General features: G+C 41.4%; 1 protein-coding gene across 1 annotated transcript in view; it reads right to left on the reverse strand.

Annotated features, from left to right (window-relative positions):
• Positions 1 to 19,679, reverse strand: part of INTS9 (integrator complex subunit 9) — a 71,052-nt gene that overhangs the window by 23,874 nt on the left and 27,499 nt on the right. Inside the window, exons 9-11 of the mRNA XM_010708087.4 lie at positions 18,411 to 18,522; positions 11,329 to 11,509; positions 9,205 to 9,265 (exon numbers count right to left, since the gene is read on the reverse strand). Coding sequence (XP_010706389.1) covers positions 9,205 to 9,265; positions 11,329 to 11,509; positions 18,411 to 18,522 — 354 coding nt within the window. The remainder of the gene's footprint in view (positions 1 to 9,204; positions 9,266 to 11,328; positions 11,510 to 18,410; positions 18,523 to 19,679) is intronic.

Below are 19,679 nucleotides of genomic sequence, written 5' to 3' on the forward strand. Positions count from 1 at the left end.
ACAAAGCCAAATCTTCTGGAAAAGCACAAGAAAGAACAGACTGTCTCCTCCTCTCTGTCACTGAAATGAGTAATAACAATGAACAATAAGAAGTACTTGTCACTGGAGGTGGCAGAGTGTAACATACATGCATGCCCTATGCATGCAGAACAGATTTCTTTACTAAGATAAGGAAGTTTAGTTACCCAGGCACTATTCGAAGGAGAATTTTGCTTTGTATCACCTGTCTCTGTTTTCTGATCTGTAAAGCAAGTTTTAACATAAAAGCAATACAGTTGACTAGTGTGTTGTGCACCTCCATGTAATATTATGCAAGTATTTTCTTGGCAGACACACGTTCCCAACCCCACCATGAAAATAATCTTAAACATGTTTTTTTTTTTTTAAGATGTGATTTAAAGCAATGAAATCACATGCTGAACAACTAAGAAAACACCAGGAGCAAGACTTCCTCGGCCAGCCAGTTTTTATAGGAGAAACTTTTTCTCAAGGATCTCTCCATACATTGCTGACTCCTGCCATGCATGCAACACTGCCCAAACTACAGAATTCACATATGCACGGTTCAGTGACACATTTCAGCAACAGTTGTGCACTGAAACCCCAGACAGTATCACTAATTAGCAAACAGCATGCTCTTCATTATGTGTCATAACATGATGGGTGCATCATCACTTTCTAGTTGAAACTCTGTCACTCAAGATGTTTCTCTTCATTGTAGCATATTTGATTTCCAAAAGAGGAACTAAAAATGAACATTAAAACAAGCAACTTTTCTGCTCTCTCAAAACTGCATCTCATCTTTTCAGATTCTCCTCTACTTGTTATATTTTGCCACGGTAGATCTAAATCAGATTGTGCACGTACATGTGTACATGGGTATGAAAAGAAAGCTGAAAATTCTGGTATATCTTTAAGCATCTAGGCAATAATTGCACAACAAAGCACTTTAGAATTTAAGGTTACTACACAATAGGTTCTTAATTGAATTTAGAATATCAACCCTATTATACTCAACTTCTAGCTGGCACTACCCAAAAGTACGCTTTGGTGCTAGAACAGATAATGTACAAACTTACCCTCAATGACCTCTCAGTAATTGAAAGCTGGTTGCACGCAGGTGCAAATATTTGTATCTTTCTCTTTTGAGCTTGATCTACTTTAAATTACTAGCAGCAAATATTCTGCTGTGATTTTGCTTCCCATTCATTCTGTTTAAAACTGCCACACAGTACCTGGATGACTGGAATTGAAGAAGACTGGTATCGTTGCTTCTGGGGTTTGACACAAGTTGGAAAGTGCAGGTGGACACAGCCTGTTCTTGCCATGTGGATCCTTGGGTCACAAAGAAGGAAGCTGGGCCACTACACTCTGCAGCTTACTAGTAACATCAAATTGCTATTTAGTCTTCAAAAGGGAAAATTGAAAATACACCCAATAACTGCAGTTAATATGCACTCAATCTTGCAAACACTCTTGTAATTAAGGCTGGTAAAGATTTCCGATTAACACATCTGGAGTGCAATATTTAGAATCTAAACTTAGCTCCAGTAACAAAAACTGCAGGTTGGCAGACAGTGGGCAAAACAACTTTGATGCCACAAAAAAATCACTGGCATTTAGAAGAACAGGAAGGAAATGAACCCATGAATTTTGTCTTTTGCCAAAATGGGAAATCAAAAGTGCCAAATCGAAGTTGCAAAAGCACTTTCAATTGGGTGGAGAAGGATGCAATTTCTATTCCAAAGACCAAATGGAATATGTGACACCACAAGTCTAAACTTAAAGTCAGCAGCTACATGAAAGACATCTTCACACTGCCTTTTACATAATGCTTCTGAAAGTCTCTAACTGTTCCTCCAGCATCCTGATCCTCAGCTTCCTCAACATTACACATATTTGCACACAGCAGCACTCAGATTTTGCTAACACGTGGCACCTACTTCACTGCCCCCATACCAGTGTCCACTGTATGTTCATAAACACAAAAAGCCGCGCTGTTATCGAAGCATTATGGCAGCTTCAAATTCCTTCCTAATACTTGAAGGGAGAGACACAGGACCACTAATACAGTTTTCAGGACTTTGAGTTTTGTGAGCATTGAGATTTTTTTTTTAAGTTTCAGCAACAAATCATTGAGCATAATGTTGTGGTGCCCTGCTTCTAACTGGGGTGCTAAGTCAAGAGGAGAAACGGCTATGTTGGATCCTCAGCACCATCTCCTGAGCTGTGGTGACTTTTCAGTTTTTTTTTTTTAAATAGTAGAAGATCTTGAGTGGTAAACCCCCAGAAGCTCCATACTGTAGCCCACAATTTCCATTTCTCACAGTTGGACACAGCAGGGGTGAAAGGCTACATAAGTAAATTTAGAGACGTTCTACTCACTCCAGTGATAAAGCAGCTGGTAGATTTTATTATCTAGAGCAAAATCTTTTCTAATTACCCCATCAAAAATCTGTGGAGCTGAACTTGCAAAACAAGTCCAACAAAATTTCACAAATCATTAACGGGACTAAATCTGTAATGATCTGCATGGGTCTTTTATACCTACAGATGAGAAGGGTTGTATAAGCACAACTGTCATTATTGTGCCCCGTTCAGAACTCCAACCAAGCCTGGGCCAAGGCCAATATCTGGCATTTAGTCAGTCCATATTTTCAAAACGGGACTGATTTCTGTAAACAACATTCAGAACATTTTTTTGTACATAAAGAACATTTATTGACTGAAAGCTTAAGAGATAGAGGATGGTAAAGCACTGAACTGAGACAAAAGACTGCTGTGTTTTTTTAAATCCCAAATGGTTATTATTCGCTTTAAAGCAGTACACTTGATTTACAGGGTCAGCAACTGCTGCTATAAACAGGATAAATCTCTAGAGCCTTCATGTACCTTTATTGAAGTCAGCCAAAATACACTGCTATTTACTCCATGTGTTTTTGTGAGCGTGTTCTGTATCCAGAATTTTGAACAGATGTGGTTCTTATCAATGAATAAGGAATGTGTGGATGACTTTCTCTCCCTCACTCCCTTCATAAGACCAGTGCTAAAAGGGGCCTAATTCTGTACAGTGCTAAACAAAATATAATATATATGATCACTTAGTTCCAGGTATTTATTGCTTTGAATGTGATATGCAGGAACTGGTATACGGAAGAGCGAAGCAAAGACAAAGAAGATAAATGCTAGCATTTAAGACCACAGAATCAATATTACTCCCTTCCTGGCCATTTTCTGTCAGAAAAACAGGCTTTTCATAGCCATTTCTCCTTGATGTTGCTAACAGACACTAAGTAAGAGGACAGTAAACTCAAACTCTTCCTCCACCAACAAATTCTGATCAATATAAATCACCTTGCAAATATTTCTGTTGCAGCCATTTAGAGAAGTATTGTAAAGTCAGGATTCACTTACCTCATAGCCTGGAATCAGCTATGTAAACATTGAGCAGAAAGGAGAAGGAGTGAAAGCTTCTCATTGTGCCTTGTGAGAACAATTCTGCTATTCATTTGTATAGTCTCTGCTTTCACAAAAGGGATAGTGCAGAATGTAAAATCCATGGGTCTATGGTTCCTGTTAAATTGGTCAGGGATGTGGCTAATTCAGTGGGCATGCTTGTGGCAGGTTGATGATCTAGATGATCTTAGTGGTCTTTTCCAACCTTAATGATCACAGAATCATAGAATGGCCTGGGTTGAAAAGAACCACAATGATCATCCAGTTCCAACCCCCTGCTATGTGCAGGGTCACCAACCAGCAGACCAGGCTGCCCAGAGCCACATCCAGCCTGGCCTTGAATGCCTCCAGGGATGGGGCATCCACAGCCTCCTTGGGCAACCTGTTCCAGTGCCTCACCACCCTCTGGCTGAAAAACTTCCTCCCAATATCCAACCTAAACCTCCCCCGTCGATTCTATGATTCTAATTCCTTAGCTGTGGCTGTGTTAGGATGGGATATTCCCTTGCCCTCCTGGGATGTGGTGAAGCACCACAGATGACACCAAGTTGGGAGGTAGTGTCGATCTGCCTGAAGGTAGCAAGGCTCTACAGAGGGATCTAGATAAGCTGGATCACTGGGTTGAGGTGAATGGGATGAGGTTCAACAAGGCCAAGTGCTGGGTCCTGCATTTTGGCCACAACAACCCCATGGAGCGCTATGGGCGTGGGGACGAGTGGCTGGATGAGTGTGAAGAGGAAAGGGACCTGGGGGTTCTGGTTGATGCTCAGTTGAACATGAGCCGACAGTGTGCCCAGGTGGCTAAGAGGGCCAATGGCATCCTGGCCTGCATTAGAAATGGTGTGGCCAGCAGGAGCAGGGAAGTAACCATCCCTTTGTACTCAGCACTGGTGAGGCTGCACCTTGAGCACTGGTGAGGCTGCACCTTGAGTACTGTGTCCAGTTTTGGGCCACTCACTGCAAAAAAGACATTGAGGCCCTGGAACATGTCCAGAGAAGGGCAATGAAACTGGTGAGGGGTGTGGAGCACGAGTCTTATGAGAAACGGCTGAGGGAGCTGGGACTGTTCAGTCTGGAGAAGAGGAGGCACAGGGGAGACCTCATTGCTCTCTCCAGCTTCCCGAAGGGAGGTTGTGGTGAGGAGGGGTTTGGCCTCTTCTCCCAGGCAACGAACAGGACCTGAGGAAATGGCCAAAAGTTGTGCCAGAGGAGGTTTAGGTTAGACACGAGGAAAAACTTTTTCTCTCAGAAAGTGGTCAGGCACTGGAATGGCTGCCCAGGAAGGGGTGGAGTCGCTGTCCCTGGCAGAGTTCAAGAGGTGCCTGGATGAGGAGCTATGAGATATGGGTTAGTGCTCGTGGTAGCAATGGTGATGGGAGGGTGGTTAAATGATCTTGTAGGTCCTTTCCAACCTTGCGATTCTATGATTCACCATGAATTGGTTTGGGAATACTGGAATAACATAATAGCATTCCTAAAAAAATAAATTGCTGATTTATGTTCCACTGCACTCCAGTCAGTGGAACCTTAAGCTTGGAGGTCCTCTTCCCCATCATATGATAATGCCTATATATTAATTACTGGCAAAAATACTGCCAGTATTTTGTAAGCATAGAGGTGAGCCATCCACAGAGATCCATCCCTTCCCTGTCTGTTTCTCCATTATATTTCTCCAGTTTTTCTTCTGAGAAATCACTGGCTGGCATGTAGTTTGACTCCAGATCCTAAATTCCCTCCAACAGCGTCACAGCCGCTCCCACCCCAGCAATCACAGAGAAATGCCTTTATAAAGCAGTTCTTTTAGCAGTGCACCAGCTAAACTGGCTGCAGCTGAGACTTCAAAAGCTTGTGTGAGAATTCGGACACCCCATTCATATTAACTTAATAAGAATTGATGTTCAAATTCCACCTACATCTCTGAAGCACTTAAGCCCACATTCCTTGCTCACTGCAGAGGGAAAGCATATTCCCTGTACACTCAGACTGAATGCTAGGAAACAAATTGCCACCCCAAAGAGTCATAAATTCTGCACTGTGATTGTGTGGGAGGAGATATGTTGAACATCTACTACTCCATTAAAGAGCAAGTAATCTGGAGGGAATAGAAGTGTTTTGGGCTCTCTGCAGAGTTGAACAGTGTGTCTGGTTTCGTTCACTACAGCAGAACAAGGAATGAGTTCAGAGCAGGTAACATAAATCACAAACCTGGAAATCTTCCATGCAAAGGGAATGAAAAGCTTTAGAAGGCTTAGTACGGAGAAAAGAATAAGATGCTCTTTCATGCTACGCATGAGGCACCACTGGAACTCGTTGCTGCAAAAGACTATCAGCAGCTCGGAGGATTTTTTTCCTTGTTTGCTTTTAAATTTTGTTTGTACATCTAATAAGAACATCAAATTTCAGGACTAGACAGCATGCTGGGCTGGACCTGTTCCGTGGATAATTAGAAACCTATTTCCTGGCCTGTCCCTCTCTGATGCATCATGCCAGACACATTATTAATGCTTGCTAGTAACTGAAAGGCACGTTTGAGTAATTCCTTATTTTCTTCCAACAAGTGAGCAGCTAAGCAAATCTTTTCATGATGGACAATTTCCACAGAGTTTACACAGCACAAGCTCACCATTAATTTGAAAAATGTAAGGCAATTCTCCACTAACAACCTATCCAAGAGACATGATCACTCACTGTTTCTGGTACTCATTAAAAATTTCTTTGAGCGTTAGAAACCAAAGCTGATCGCTGTGAGGTTGTAGAGTCACAGATTTTGTATCAGTATTTACCTATGACAAAAAGGGCTGACTGCTGGTTCAGGCTCCAGCCTAGTAACAGGAAGCCATGAGTCCAAGCTCTTGCTTCTTCCTAGACTGATGGTATGGCCATAGCCACGTTTGAGGCCAGGCCTTATATGAATACCACTCTGCTTGGTAAAATTACACCAAATACAGCACTGCAGCTGAGTCTGGTGTGCATGGACATAGCAGGGGAAAAATAAATTTGTTAAAGATTATGCTGAGAAAAGGTTATACAGAAGTTTCACATTATGTAAGCTACTTATACAGCATTAGCTACAAGATTTTGCGTGGCCTTCCTCCCTCATTTACAGCGCTTGCTCTATCTCTGTATTTCACAGGAGAAACCCAGCTCCTCCCCTTGGAAGCAGTAGAACAACATTAACCACTACCAGCTGTGCATCTCACTGTAATGCAACCTAAGGCACTTGACAGTCATCAGAGGAAAAGGTTGATGGTAGCTGTCCCCTGCAGGGCAGCAACAAGGAATCATAAGCATCAGGTGAGCACTGCTTACCTGACATGGCCATCTTGGTGCTGCATTGATGAGTGGGGCTGTGTTAGGTATCAGCCATCTACAGAAATCTCAGTATGTTCTGACTGCTTAAAACCAAGCCGTGCATTTCACAAAACAGAAAGGAGCAATCTGATCTGGTGCTCTCAAGCGTGTCTAAACTTCAGTGATTTATGACCTTAGAATGAAATAGCAGGCTCAGTCCTCTTTTGCCTGAGTACTAGCTTCCTTTGGTTTTGCTGCTAGGCAAGCTTTTGAAAGTGTTGCTGTGTGCCTAGGGCCACTGCCCGCCAACACACAAACTGGTTTTGCAAAACAGGCAATATGTATCAGGAACAAAAAATGAGAACTGTTAGGTCACTTAGATCATCGCAGGGCAGGAGGGGGTCAGTGCAGGTTGCTTCATTTTCAAGTGTTTATGCAGCAGATGTAAGCAAGCACTCAAAATGATAATCTCAGTTGTGTTAGATGACTTGCTGTGAAATGTGCAATACTTCAGACAGCAGCTCAGCACTGAAATGCCAAAGGGTATTTAATAGTTTAATAATTTAAGGGCATTTAACAGTCATTTAATCGTTTGGGAGCCACAAGGGTGGGGATGCACAGTATTGTGTCATTTAGGCAAAAATTTAGGAAGCCTTAGGCTGGCTTCCTAGCAATTACATCCATGGGTTAAATAAAGCTATTTGTATATCACATGGTAAAATGCCCCCAGCCTCATGGCATGATTTGGCCTTGTCAAGCAAAGCCTGTACCTGTGATAGTCACATCATTCCCTCCGTGCACTTCGTTTTGTCAGGAGGAAACTGATCCATTATCCACTGCTGTGAGTCCTTTCCTAGATAATTACCTCAATATACACATAGCACTGAGCATTCAACAGCTAAACAATCATTTGGCAAAATCTCATTATCAAAAAGCCTCAGGAGCACATAAAATGTCCTAAAAATTAGAGGACATAGTTATCACTCTATAAACACAAAGACCCATCATTTAAGATGATGGCTTAGGGCTTCTCATTTTTGGAAGGGTTTTCACTCAAATCTGCCAGTTCCATTGAATTAAAATTTTGAAGCAAAGTCTTAAGAAAAATGTAAAAGTCAGTGAGCCACAGACTCTGTGGATCAGCAAGGATACCCTGAACAACAGAAATGCAAGGGAAATTACAAAACATAGCCGGCAGCACAGCTACAGAAACTTCTACTCAGAGATCAAGCTTTGGAACTGATTTACTGGTGTGAATGATATTTTTGATTACAAGAGAGGGGTGCCTTACAATCTGCATTATTCTTGGTAACAGAGTATTCATCATTCATTGTGCATCATCCTTGAAATATATTCAAGCATCTGGAAAGAGCAAGGGCTTCTGATCAGATCCTATTTCTAACAGTGCTTCTGAAGCACCCCCAGATGATAAATATGACAGGTAGAGGCAATTTTCAGAACAAGCCCCTGCACAAGTTGCCTCACAGGGAAAAAAGCATTTCTCTCTTACACCTGCAAACGCTACTTTCTCCACATCCCACCAGAAAGTTTTGATCTCACAAACTAAAAGAGTTTCCTGAGATCACACACCCCAAGGGGTTCGCTGTCTCACCGGAGCAGGTAGGAGTTAGCTAAAATCCCTTCTCAGTCCCAACTCTTCCTCTCCCGGTTGCCTCTAATTTACTTCAGTCACAAATCTACTTGTTCCCAGTGGAGGAAACAGGAGATTTCCTTCCTTGACAGGTGAGATAACTGAAAGCATAAGTTACGCTGTGTTTATTTAAATGTCTGGATGGCCCTCAAACTATGTACTTTAATGCAGAAATGATGCTCCCACAGTGCAGTGCAGGGAAGATCCTCTTTCAAGACAGGAACCTCACTTCTCTTTTCTTCACTAAGATGCTAGCTCGAGTAATTTCACATAAAAATTGCCAGTAACAGCACTGCTTGGTGCTGCAAGCTTCAACTTTCTTCTATCAGCTCCCTGTTTCAAGGTATCGTTTCTCCTGCAGCAGACATCATGGTGCCTGTTTCAGTAAAAGGGGTAGGAGCTGGGATGACTAAGCTGTCTCTGATAACAAGCTCTTAGTTTTACAGACTCAGAAATAAACTGCGTGGACGAAGGGAATATTGGTGGTTGCAGTGTGATAAGAGCAAACATCGATCCATGTGCACACCAAACAGCCTTCTGCGGGCGGAGAAGAAATACAGGCAAGCATACGTAAGTTATATGCTGAAATATCATGGTAATTTTTTGAGTTGAGGGAACACCATCATTCATTCTGCTCCCACGCTCCTAAATTAATCACAGAAAGAAGAGGGAAAAAAACTTGGATGAATAATGACACAAAGCTCAGAAATAGCGCTCCTTAGAAAAACAACAGCCACAGGAAACTGCATTCCTGAAACATACTCACTCTCAGATCTTAGCAAACAGCAAGACTATGGTTTACTTACCTCAGCGTGAGGAAAAGGAGGTTCTGGAAGATACACCTTTGTTTGTTTGTTATGACATAACCTTTACAAGAAAAGGAAAACAAGTAGGGTTAGAGAGCTGCAAACATCCTGCAGTATCTGCTGCCACCTACTGTTTAACTTTTCCTGGAGAAAGCTATCTCTTGTCTGTGCCATCAGGAGCAAAGTCACTAATTTGCTCTGCTGCTTCTGTCTTTCTGTTTACATGGCCAATACCTACCGGACACAATGACTCAATCACAGCCAGATCACTTGGAGAAGGTGCCAGGAGTGAAAGCATTATGCAACAGAGCCCTGCTACTGCTGAAAACAAACTTGTAACTAACATCCAGCAATTTTTCCAAAGCCCAATTATCCTTCAACAGAGAAATTCCACTTGCCTCATCCTACTTCTCAATGATTTAGTTCTTTCATTTATTATAATCTAATTCCCCTATGCATTTTATTATTGCAGATATAATGTTGGCAAACTGCCCTTCATCCTAGCATAATGCTCACTGTTCCTTGCTATTTTCCATCGATCTTTTGTTTTTAAATAGTAAATACTGAAAGTTGTTGATCAGCTCTACCCAGAGCTCTGATTCATCCTATTACAGAAGATAAACAAAGATTTTTGTCAGAGGTCTGTGTGATGTTAAAGTTATCTGTAGTGGCAATGTCCTGGTGGCTTTCTCTGGGAAACACTACCCTTTTCTCATATATTCTTCAATTTATTATAAACTAAATTTAATCATGACTAAGAGATATTAAGAATGGGAAATTTCTTTTAAATGACTAAATAGAGTTGAAAGGCTGGAATCCCTGAAAATCAGCCCCAGTTCTGACCTCAAATGGTTATGTTACAGGTGTTACAACATCTGTCATTTCCACCTAAGTAAAAAGTTTACCCTACACACAAGTATTTGGAAAACAGCTATAATTTTGATGCTGACTTTTGAAGATTAGCCTCTACAGCCAAGTAGAATTTAAGTAAATGGTTTGAACAGCTGGGTGGCTGAATTGTCCCAGCCAGACATAGCATGCAGAAGAAGAGCTTCAATGGTGCACTGCACTCTGAACTGCCTTACAATCCACCAGAGGAAGAAAGGAAAGCTCCTCTTTTGTTAAAAAACTGGGAGCAATCTCAAGTGGTTGGGATCTCTTCTTCATGGCTCAGACTCACAGACTAACTGAGGTTGGAAGGGATCACTTTAAGATCATCTATTCCAACTTTCTGTTCAACTATGTTCAGCTACTTGTCCAGGATCGCATGCAGCAAGATTTTGATATCTCCATAAATGGAGATTGCATGAGCTCTCTAAGCAGCCAGTTCCAGTGTTTAACCACCCACTGCACAGTTAAAAGAAAGTGTATTTCTTTTGTTCACATGGAATTTCATGTGCTTTAATTTGTGTCCATTACCTCTTCTCTCATTGGGCACTACTGAGAAGAGTATGGCTCCTTCATCTTAACTTCCTCCCATCAGGTATTTCTACTCATTGAAAATACTCCTTTGAGCCTTCTCTTCTCCAGACTGAAGAGTCCCAGCTCTCTCAGCCTCTACATACATGAAAGAACACCTTTGTTACCCAGAGCTGGACTCACTCCAGTACAATCATATCTTTTTTGTAGTGAGGAACTCAGAACTAAACACGGCATTCCATAAGTATCCTCATGGGAGCTGAGCATAGAAGTATCACTTCTCCTGACCTGCTGGCAATACTCTCTATAATGCAGCCCAGGATATTGGCCTTTTTTGCACAGAAAAATTAAGTTGGCACAACAAAATTAAGTTGGAAAAATCTATTTTCCTTATATAGAGACCATGGTACCATGCTGGGAGTACTGGATGAGACCTGCAAACAGGCACACTTAAAAGTCACTCAAGTTATGTATATCATTCAATCACTAGTGCAAGTACTAAAAAGCACATACTATTTGAATTTGCACGTTCTACAGGAAACAAGGCTTCCCTAATTATAGAAGACCTATTTACATAAGCACATACACCTTTGTAAACATGTTCACAATTCTAATGAAGTATCAAGTAGACACAACCTACATGCATCTATTCCCCATAGTCAAGTGTGTGAACTGAGCCTGATAAAGCAGCCCTTTAACACCTACCACTCAGCAAAGATCTGGGAGAACTCAAGTGAACTGTTGGCAACAGGTGAGATGAAATAAAAAGGGACGTTGGAGAGTCCAGCAGAGTCAATATACTGATACAGGCACTCCAGCAGATCGTATATTACTCCAGAGGGGTAACAAGGAACCAACACATTTCCTCCATTTCGGACAGTCATAGCTAAAGGTGAGAGAAAAAACAATTAACAGGGTTCAAATTAAAACGTTGAGTTCCTTTAGTACAATGTATAGAGAAAGTACCTTTAGCATAAGGTACAGAAAAAAACCAAAAACTACCGAACAAATTAACAGAACACGTTATGCATATGAACCAGGGGAACACTTCTGATTGGTAAATACATTTCTTTACTGCCTTCTCCAGGCTTAGCAGAGTGAACGATTATAATACTCCGTTAGCTGGGGGCACACACCAAACTAGGCAGATGTAAAACTCCTGACACGAGAGGGCAGTCTTGCACTGGCACATGAAGACAAATGGTCAGCGTGACATGAAACATCAAAGTAAACCCTGCTCCATCTATTTCCTGTGCACCAGACATCAAGGACAGCAGTTCACAGGGCTCACCTGAAAGCACTAAAGATGGTAAACAGTTCTGTGCTCAGTTTTCCTTGTGCTAGATGAGTGGCTGAAGGTACAGGTATTACAAACAAACAGCCCTCAGAGCTAGAAGTGGGTGAGGGGAGTGCTTCACCTTTCTAAAAGTTCTAAATATTTTTCAACATAACAAGAGCAATTTAAAACCCCAATAAGCTGTAGACAGCATTGGATAAGAGAAAACGACGAGGAAAAGAAAATCTCTGTAATCGAGACTCATCTGAGTATAAATACAGAGCAAATATTTTGGGCTTTAGCAAAATGAATTACAAAGTGCTGTACCTTATGGGTCCAGCAATAGCTGCCTCGCTAAGATTTCATCTGTGGTCATGGGGTAAAACCATCTACTGATGTTAATTGCATTGCAGCAGCAGGAACATTATGCGTCAAGGCATTACACAAAAAGCTGTGAAAGAGCCTGAAAATGCACATATTAAATCTCATCGTAATCACTTCCTTGATTTCAGTTATTGACAAGCTTTGCTGGGGTATGGATCTAGCACATTAAGGGTCTTTTTGCACCACCTACATGTTCAAAGAAGATTTTTATGGCTGAATGTTTAAAGGTTTTATGGAGTCCAGGGAAATGCACAGACTCCAAAGTGAGATTTTTTACATGCATTTAGGTGCTTAACTTCTTTTAGGAGCCAGTGCCTATTACACGTTGCTCTCAACAACAGTGGCCAAAGACATCTCCTGTATCAAAGCTGTATTATACAACATTATCTGCAGTGGAGTGGGTTTATTGTTCAGGACTTCTCCGAGTCACATACAAACCCTACCATCAAAATAATTATGAATCTGAAAAGCAATGCTTTACATTCTCCTAGAACTTGGGAAGTTACAAAGCATCCCAGCAATGTGTTATATTATCCCTCTTACATAGGCAAGTCTAAACGATCCCATCTATAAACAGGATGTGAAGAGAGGAATGAGGAGATTAAGAACGATGTTTTCAAAGCCATCTGGGGGCTAAAAGTTAAGCCTCTGGCTCCAAAAGCAGAATTTACATTGCTTCATTATACATCCAAAAATCTACAGAAAGGAAAGAGAAATACCTGTATCCACAGTAGTAAGAATGCAGCACGGACAGAGAGGGGGATGCAGAGTGGAGAAGTGATCAGTAGAAAATGCTAAGGAAAGGTGTGTTTGCACTTCTGCCCTGAATGAGGATACTGCCTTAAACAGCAAGAGATGTGTCTCCTGGGGAGGCACAGGCACAGGCTGCTCGAAAGAGCTGTGGATGCCCCATCACTGGAGGTGCTGCACAGGTAGCCTGATTTTGTGATGGGGTGAACAACTCACAACAGGGGGACTGGAGATCAACGATCTTTAAGGTCCCTTCTGACCTAAGTGATTCTATGATGATCCTTGGAAAAGGTACCTTCTTCTTTCATTCAGACACCAATTCACCCAGTTAAGACAAATATTGAACTCCTCAATTTCAAGAGGCAGCAGGAAGATTTCATCCAATAATGGACTGGTTAAAGAATTTGTGTAGGCTATGAAAAATGTGGGTTTCATTATTAAGCCTCAGAGTTTGAATTTTCAGCTCTCCCTTCCCTGAAGCCATTGGTTTGCTATGGGAACCTCAAGTTTTTTCTGCTGAAAACCAGACATTCAAGATTCCTGGGGCCAAAGAGAAAATAATAGAGGATAAGGCCTTTGAGCAGATGCCAACTCGAACTTCAATTCCCAGGAAAATTACAAAGTATTTTACACTAAATAAAATCACAACCCAAGGAGTGGAATACTCTTCCATCCACAGATGAGCCCAACAACCCATGCTAGATAGCCCCTTGAATCTCATATTCCTGGCCACATAGCAATGCACCTTTGAAACTGGCCTGGTGAATGCTCCTGGTCTTCTGGACAGGGGAAGACAGCAACACAACTCTCCCACCCCTAGCAAGGTTGTGTGTCAATCTTTTGGCTTAATATACTAGTCAGTTCCTTGGTGCAACTTTATTTGTCTTCACTCACCACAGACAGTGGGCACAAATTCTTGAGGGTGCTCTTTGTGGTTATGTGAAGGGAGAAGGACTACCTCCCAGCTTCTCCAAAACAGAGATGAACACCTGTACAAGCACACTGCTTTCCATGCAAGTAGCAGGTCCAATCTGGCTCTCTGTACAACTTCCTACAGTTGTCAGTAAGAGGACACGTATATTTGAAAGCTGTTTAAAGCCCAATTTATCTCTGTGACTGATGGACGCAGTCTCTTGAAATAAGTTGTGTAATAATCTTAGCATTTCAAATTTAGTCTCCTTCAGTAGCTCCATAACAAGTTGTTCAATTTACAGCTTACAATGAGATACTTGCTTTTCAAACAGCTGCCACTGCAAGGTCAAGTTGGCACCTAAAAAGCAAACTGTGCTCTTTTATGCTTTATATAAACATGTGCACACAGAAAGGCATGACCGAACATGCACGCAAAATATCCCAAAGCTGTCCTTGCCAATAGTCTGGTAATTTTGCTGATGATGCCGAAAGCAATGTAAAAATACAACGGCTTTTCTGAAGCTGCAGAGTGCTGGTATGGCAGTGCTGTACCACAAAAAAGGTGTTAGTGCTAAACTTAGTGACAAGGCAAAGCATGTTTCAGTGCAGCACACACAACATGGAGAGCAGATCACGCACGTGACAATGGAACTCAGTATCTACAACTCTACGTGCTGGGATGAATACAGAGACCAAGGTGAAATTTGTCACACTTAGTCACAAACTGACATTACCTTCTGATACACTATTTTGATAAATTTCTGATGACTACCTTTTTACCAAGTGTATTTTGAGCTTCTTGTGAAGTTAGACAAACATTTTGGGAATGAGAAAACATGAAATCTATGGTGCTCAGCTTGCCTACATTACTGCTTTTCACAGTAACCGATTGGTTTTTGGACTTCTTGGATGGTTGGACTAGACAGTTTTAAGAGGTCTTGTCCAATCTTAATAATTCTTTACTCATCTATAAGAAAATGGATCTGTTTTCTTCTCTTGATGTTGGGGTGAATGTTTAAGTAGTAGTGGGAAGAGACAGCTCTGTCACTGCATTCTTCACAGAGTTACTATACAGATTTCTGCAAGATCTTTGACACAGTCCCCCACCACATCCTTATCTCTAAATTAGGTAGAGATGGATTTCACTATTCGGTGGATAAGGAATTGGTTGGAAGGTCACAGGGTTGTGGTCAACAGCTCTACGTAATGAGCACCGTCCCCAAGGGGTCTGTCTGGGAACTGGTACTCTTTAACATCAATAACAGATGATGGGATTGAATGCACCCTTAGCAAGTTTGTCCATTAGACCAAGCTGAGCAGTGCAGGTGATACAGCAGATGGAAGGGATGCCATCCAAAGAGGCCTTGATAAACTCCAAAGGTGGGCGCTTGTGAACATAACGAGGTAAAACACAGCAAAGTGCAGAGTTTTGTACTTCTTTGAGTTGAGGTAATCCCAATATGCAAACAGACTGGGAGAACTCCTTGAGAGCAGTCCTGCTGAGAAGGACTTGGGGGTCCTGGTGAATGAAAAACTTCTTGTGAGCCAGCAGTGTGTGCCTGCAGCCCAGAAGGCCAATGGTAGCCTGGGCTCCATCAGAAGAGGGACGGCCAGCAGGGACAGGGAGGTGATTATTCCCCTCTACTCTGCCTTTGTGAGGCCCTAGTTGGAGTACTGCATTCAAGTCTAGGGACTCGAATGCAGGAAAGATAAAGAGCTTTTGGAAAGAGTCCAGACAGGCTTAATGAACTGGGCTTGTTCAGCCTGGAAAAGTGAAGGCTGTGGGGAGACTTCTTTGTGTCCTTCCGATATTTAAATGGAGTTTACAAATATGATCAACTTCTTACAAGAGGAAATAGCGACAGGACAAGAGGGGATGGATTTAACCTAAAGGAGACGAGATTAGGGTTAGATGTTCAGGGAAGTTTTTTTACTGAGAGAGAGCCGAGGTGCTGGAACAGCTTGCCCACAGATGCTGTGGATGCTCCATCTCTGGAGGCATTTAAGGCCAGGTTGAATGGGGCCCTGGGTAACCTGGTCTGATACCTGATCTAGCAATTGGCAACCCTGCCTGTGGCAATGGGGGTTGGAACCTGATAATCCTTAAGTTCCATTCCAACCCAAGTCATTCTATGATTTCCATGACTCTGACTTCTTCAAGTCAATGCATTTTTTTTTTGCTACACAAATTCTGGATACTTGTGTAATTTAAGCTATCTTCCTTCCATGTTCAATTGTTTTCTAATTTCTCTGTATTTATCTCTTTCAAGATAGAATTTGGCTCAAAGATATACTGCAAAATCCTCAAAATAGTTCAGAATGTTTCTGAAAACCAGAACAACTTGCTCAGATAAACACCCACCTGTATCTACATATGTAACACACTTATTTATATGCATTCATCTTTTGGATTTTGCTTTGGCCCAAACTACAGCTTTAATATTTTAAAAGCATTTTAATTAACAACAGCCCCACTTCTGTTTACTTAGCAAACAGCTGCTGCAGTTTAAGGCACTAGTGACCACCAAGTCGCTTGATAAAACACGATTTGGTGGATATCTTGCAGAAGAGATGGCAGTAAGGCAAACACTCCTCAGTCTCTCCTGTAGAAAGAGTAACACTGCTGCTCAGCCTCTCCTTGGTGGTTCAGGGTGATAGAAGTGATCATGCTACCATCTGTCGGGAGGACAGTAGCCCCCATAAAGGTCCAGGAAAGAAAGAGAAGGGCAGCACATCTGCATGTAGCACAAGGTCACCAAAGCCTATTTGCCACAGCTTGTAATAAAATTAACAAAGCTTATAAACAATGAAAACACAGCCTCTAATGCACACACACGCACATGTAAACATAGGCATCACTTAGGAAAGGAAGTCACAGGTGTTAAGAATTTACAGAGTTCCAGGAGGAGGTCGAATAAATTCCTGGAAATGAAATCCACTGAGCATTACTAACTGTCCAAAAGCCATGTCTGATTGAGGAAATTGCTGAAACAAAAATAGTTCAAGGCTAAGAGATCATGAGGGGTTCATACAATCTCACCCTAGTCTTCTACTATTCTCTACATATCTGCTTATAGTCCCTGCTGGAGCCAGGATGTTGACAGATAGGATCTTTGGTATAACGAGATCATCATCTTTATAAAATGCCCAGATGCACCCCACTAATAGGTATTTATATCACAGGTAACCATCCTGACTCCATAATTCACTTTTTCACATAAACAAAACCCACACAATTTTACCTTCTACTTCTCACATTAGGACCTATGGCTTCTGTTTGAACCAAAACACAACCTAATTAGGGGTATTTGATTTTGATTTGGAGAAGGCAGGCAATGGAGTAATCTACCACATCCCTTTTATTATTTCCCTTCACTACTGCAGCAGTCCCATACTGAGACTCTGAAATATTATTATATTCAGCATCTGTGAATATGCACAAGGATTTAAAAACAGAAAAAGCAAATTGATGTGGTTTTTTTTTTTTTTTTTTTTAAATTCTCCAAGGGTACATTTAGTTTTTAAAAGTAAGATTAAGAACTATTTACACTTCAGTTCATTCTCATCTTTATCCTGCAACCTTGGGTAAGTCATCTAAATGCAATAGCTCAAATTTCTCTCAGTTGTGCAATGGGGACCAGAACGCTTGCCTGCAGCGAAGATCCTCTGATTTAGACTTCTAATGCCTTTTAATAATCTTTTTAGTAGTTCTCCTGTAGTGAGTGTTTTAGTTCTCTTGAGAAAGGCAACACATGGCAAGACAGACACTAGAAAGTGGCCTGGTGACAGAAGGGTGAGAGCACAGAAGAACTGAAGTGGGGGAAGGGGAGAAAAGGAGAGAACTGAACTGGATGTGACATTCTGATCAGGCTAGAAAATGCTGCCATTCACACTGATATCACAGCTTTGCAATTATCAGCTTTTCCAGCTGTGAAAGCGTCTGATTAGGTTTTGTATTTCTGGAGTCTATAAATATATCTTGATATATTTTTTTAAGCAGAGATTGTGCTATTTGCTTTTGATATATTTAAAAATCAGGTGTAAGAAGAGAAGCAGATGTGCTTGTTTTCAAAACTGAATGTCATAAAAAAGCATGTAAAGATTTTATACTATCTGATATAGAGGAAGGAAATAGCAATATTTCAGATGGGAACAATCTTCAGTACCTATGCAGTCTGTTGGCAGCTAAGTGACATACTTAGCAAACCAAGAGTAGCAAATGATTAAATCTTGTAATACCTGTTCCATTCCAAAACATTTTAGGTACAACTTGTGTCTCTCTAAGCACTTACTGTATTAATGACATCAGGAGCACATCGTAAAATCTAAACAGCTAGTTTTATGCCAGAAGATATGGCTGGACAAGTTATTCAATTCCAGGAATCTCAGAATTACTTCCCACCCAAAGCAATGAGTAAGAAGATAAAATAATAAAATACACACAAGACTTCACTCAGTGACCTACCCAAGTTGCTGCAGAACTCTCCTACCATGCCATCTGGGTTAGCAGTAGGGATCTGTGTAAGACCCGTCAGGATGAGAACATCACTGTTTTTAAGAGAAGCTTGGTCCATGGGCTGGAACAGAGTACAGTGAAATAAAATAAGTTACATGACAGTCATCACATAGGTTTCTCTGCACTGCACCAAGAGTACTGCAGTGTATGACTGATACAGTGATCAACAAGGAAAACACATTGAACACTTTAAAGCAGTAACCCCTTTATCTGTTAATAAAAACAACTGTTTACCTGCATATTTACAGTACAAAACAAGCAATGGAACTGTAACTGGATTCAAAGTGGTATTCTCTATAGACTAATCATTTCATGGCCTTATGAGTTGAACAACTGAAAAGACAATCGTCCATTGAGGATGTGGCACTGCAATCAGGAAGGGTTTCATTCTTGTGTTCGTATCTTGGCTGCACTAGCTTCCAGTCAGCTTCCTTTTGAAAATCACTGTCAGCTTTGATTTCCAGTACCTCACTGTCTTGTTGTGTGCAGCTGAATTTTCCCCAACAATTCAGTGGATTTTCTTTGAAAGAAGTGAGATGCAAAGGACTTTAGGCTCAAAGCTCTCCATTTTGCTCATGAATCTCAGATCAGCACAGGGTCCTCCCCTGACTTGTGAATCCTGTTTTTCTACTCACAGCATTACAGTCATGACTTTCAAATGCTCATTTAAGATTCTTTGTGCAAGCCTTGTCAGAAGATGGCTTTGGTGAAATGGGAAATAGCTACTGCTGGTAGAAATAATATATTGGTTTAGATTCCTTAACACTGATAAATTTTATTTAATAAACATTTACTGATATATCCTAACTTTTTACTGTAGCTATAAAATCAAGCCAAACATACAAGTATTTTCTTAAGTCAGTGGAAAACATGACTCATCTTATCACCTTCCACACATGAATTGCACTAGCACTGCAGCTTTATCCTGTATCTCTCTTTGAAGACTGTGCTAGAGGCTAAACTCAGTCACACTGAGATTCATATCTTCATAGGGCAACGACCACTGGCCTTGCTGTGTATGTTGTACTGGTGGCCTACGGTCACAGGTACAATCCCATGCTGTGTGGCTGAAGCACTGAGGGTGGTTATCACAAGTATCACGTTGCACACCTTCTATCCATGCCATGCCTTTTTCCTGAGGACAGAGGAGTTTCCTTCTGCAGTGTCTATCCCGTGGCCCACAGATGTAGCAGAAGTATCAATGATTTAACAGCCCGA

This window comes from Meleagris gallopavo, chromosome 2 (assembly GCF_905368555.1).
Source record: "Meleagris gallopavo chromosome 2, MGAL_WU_HG_1.1, whole genome shotgun sequence".
NCBI lineage: Eukaryota > Metazoa > Chordata > Aves > Galliformes > Phasianidae > Meleagris > Meleagris gallopavo.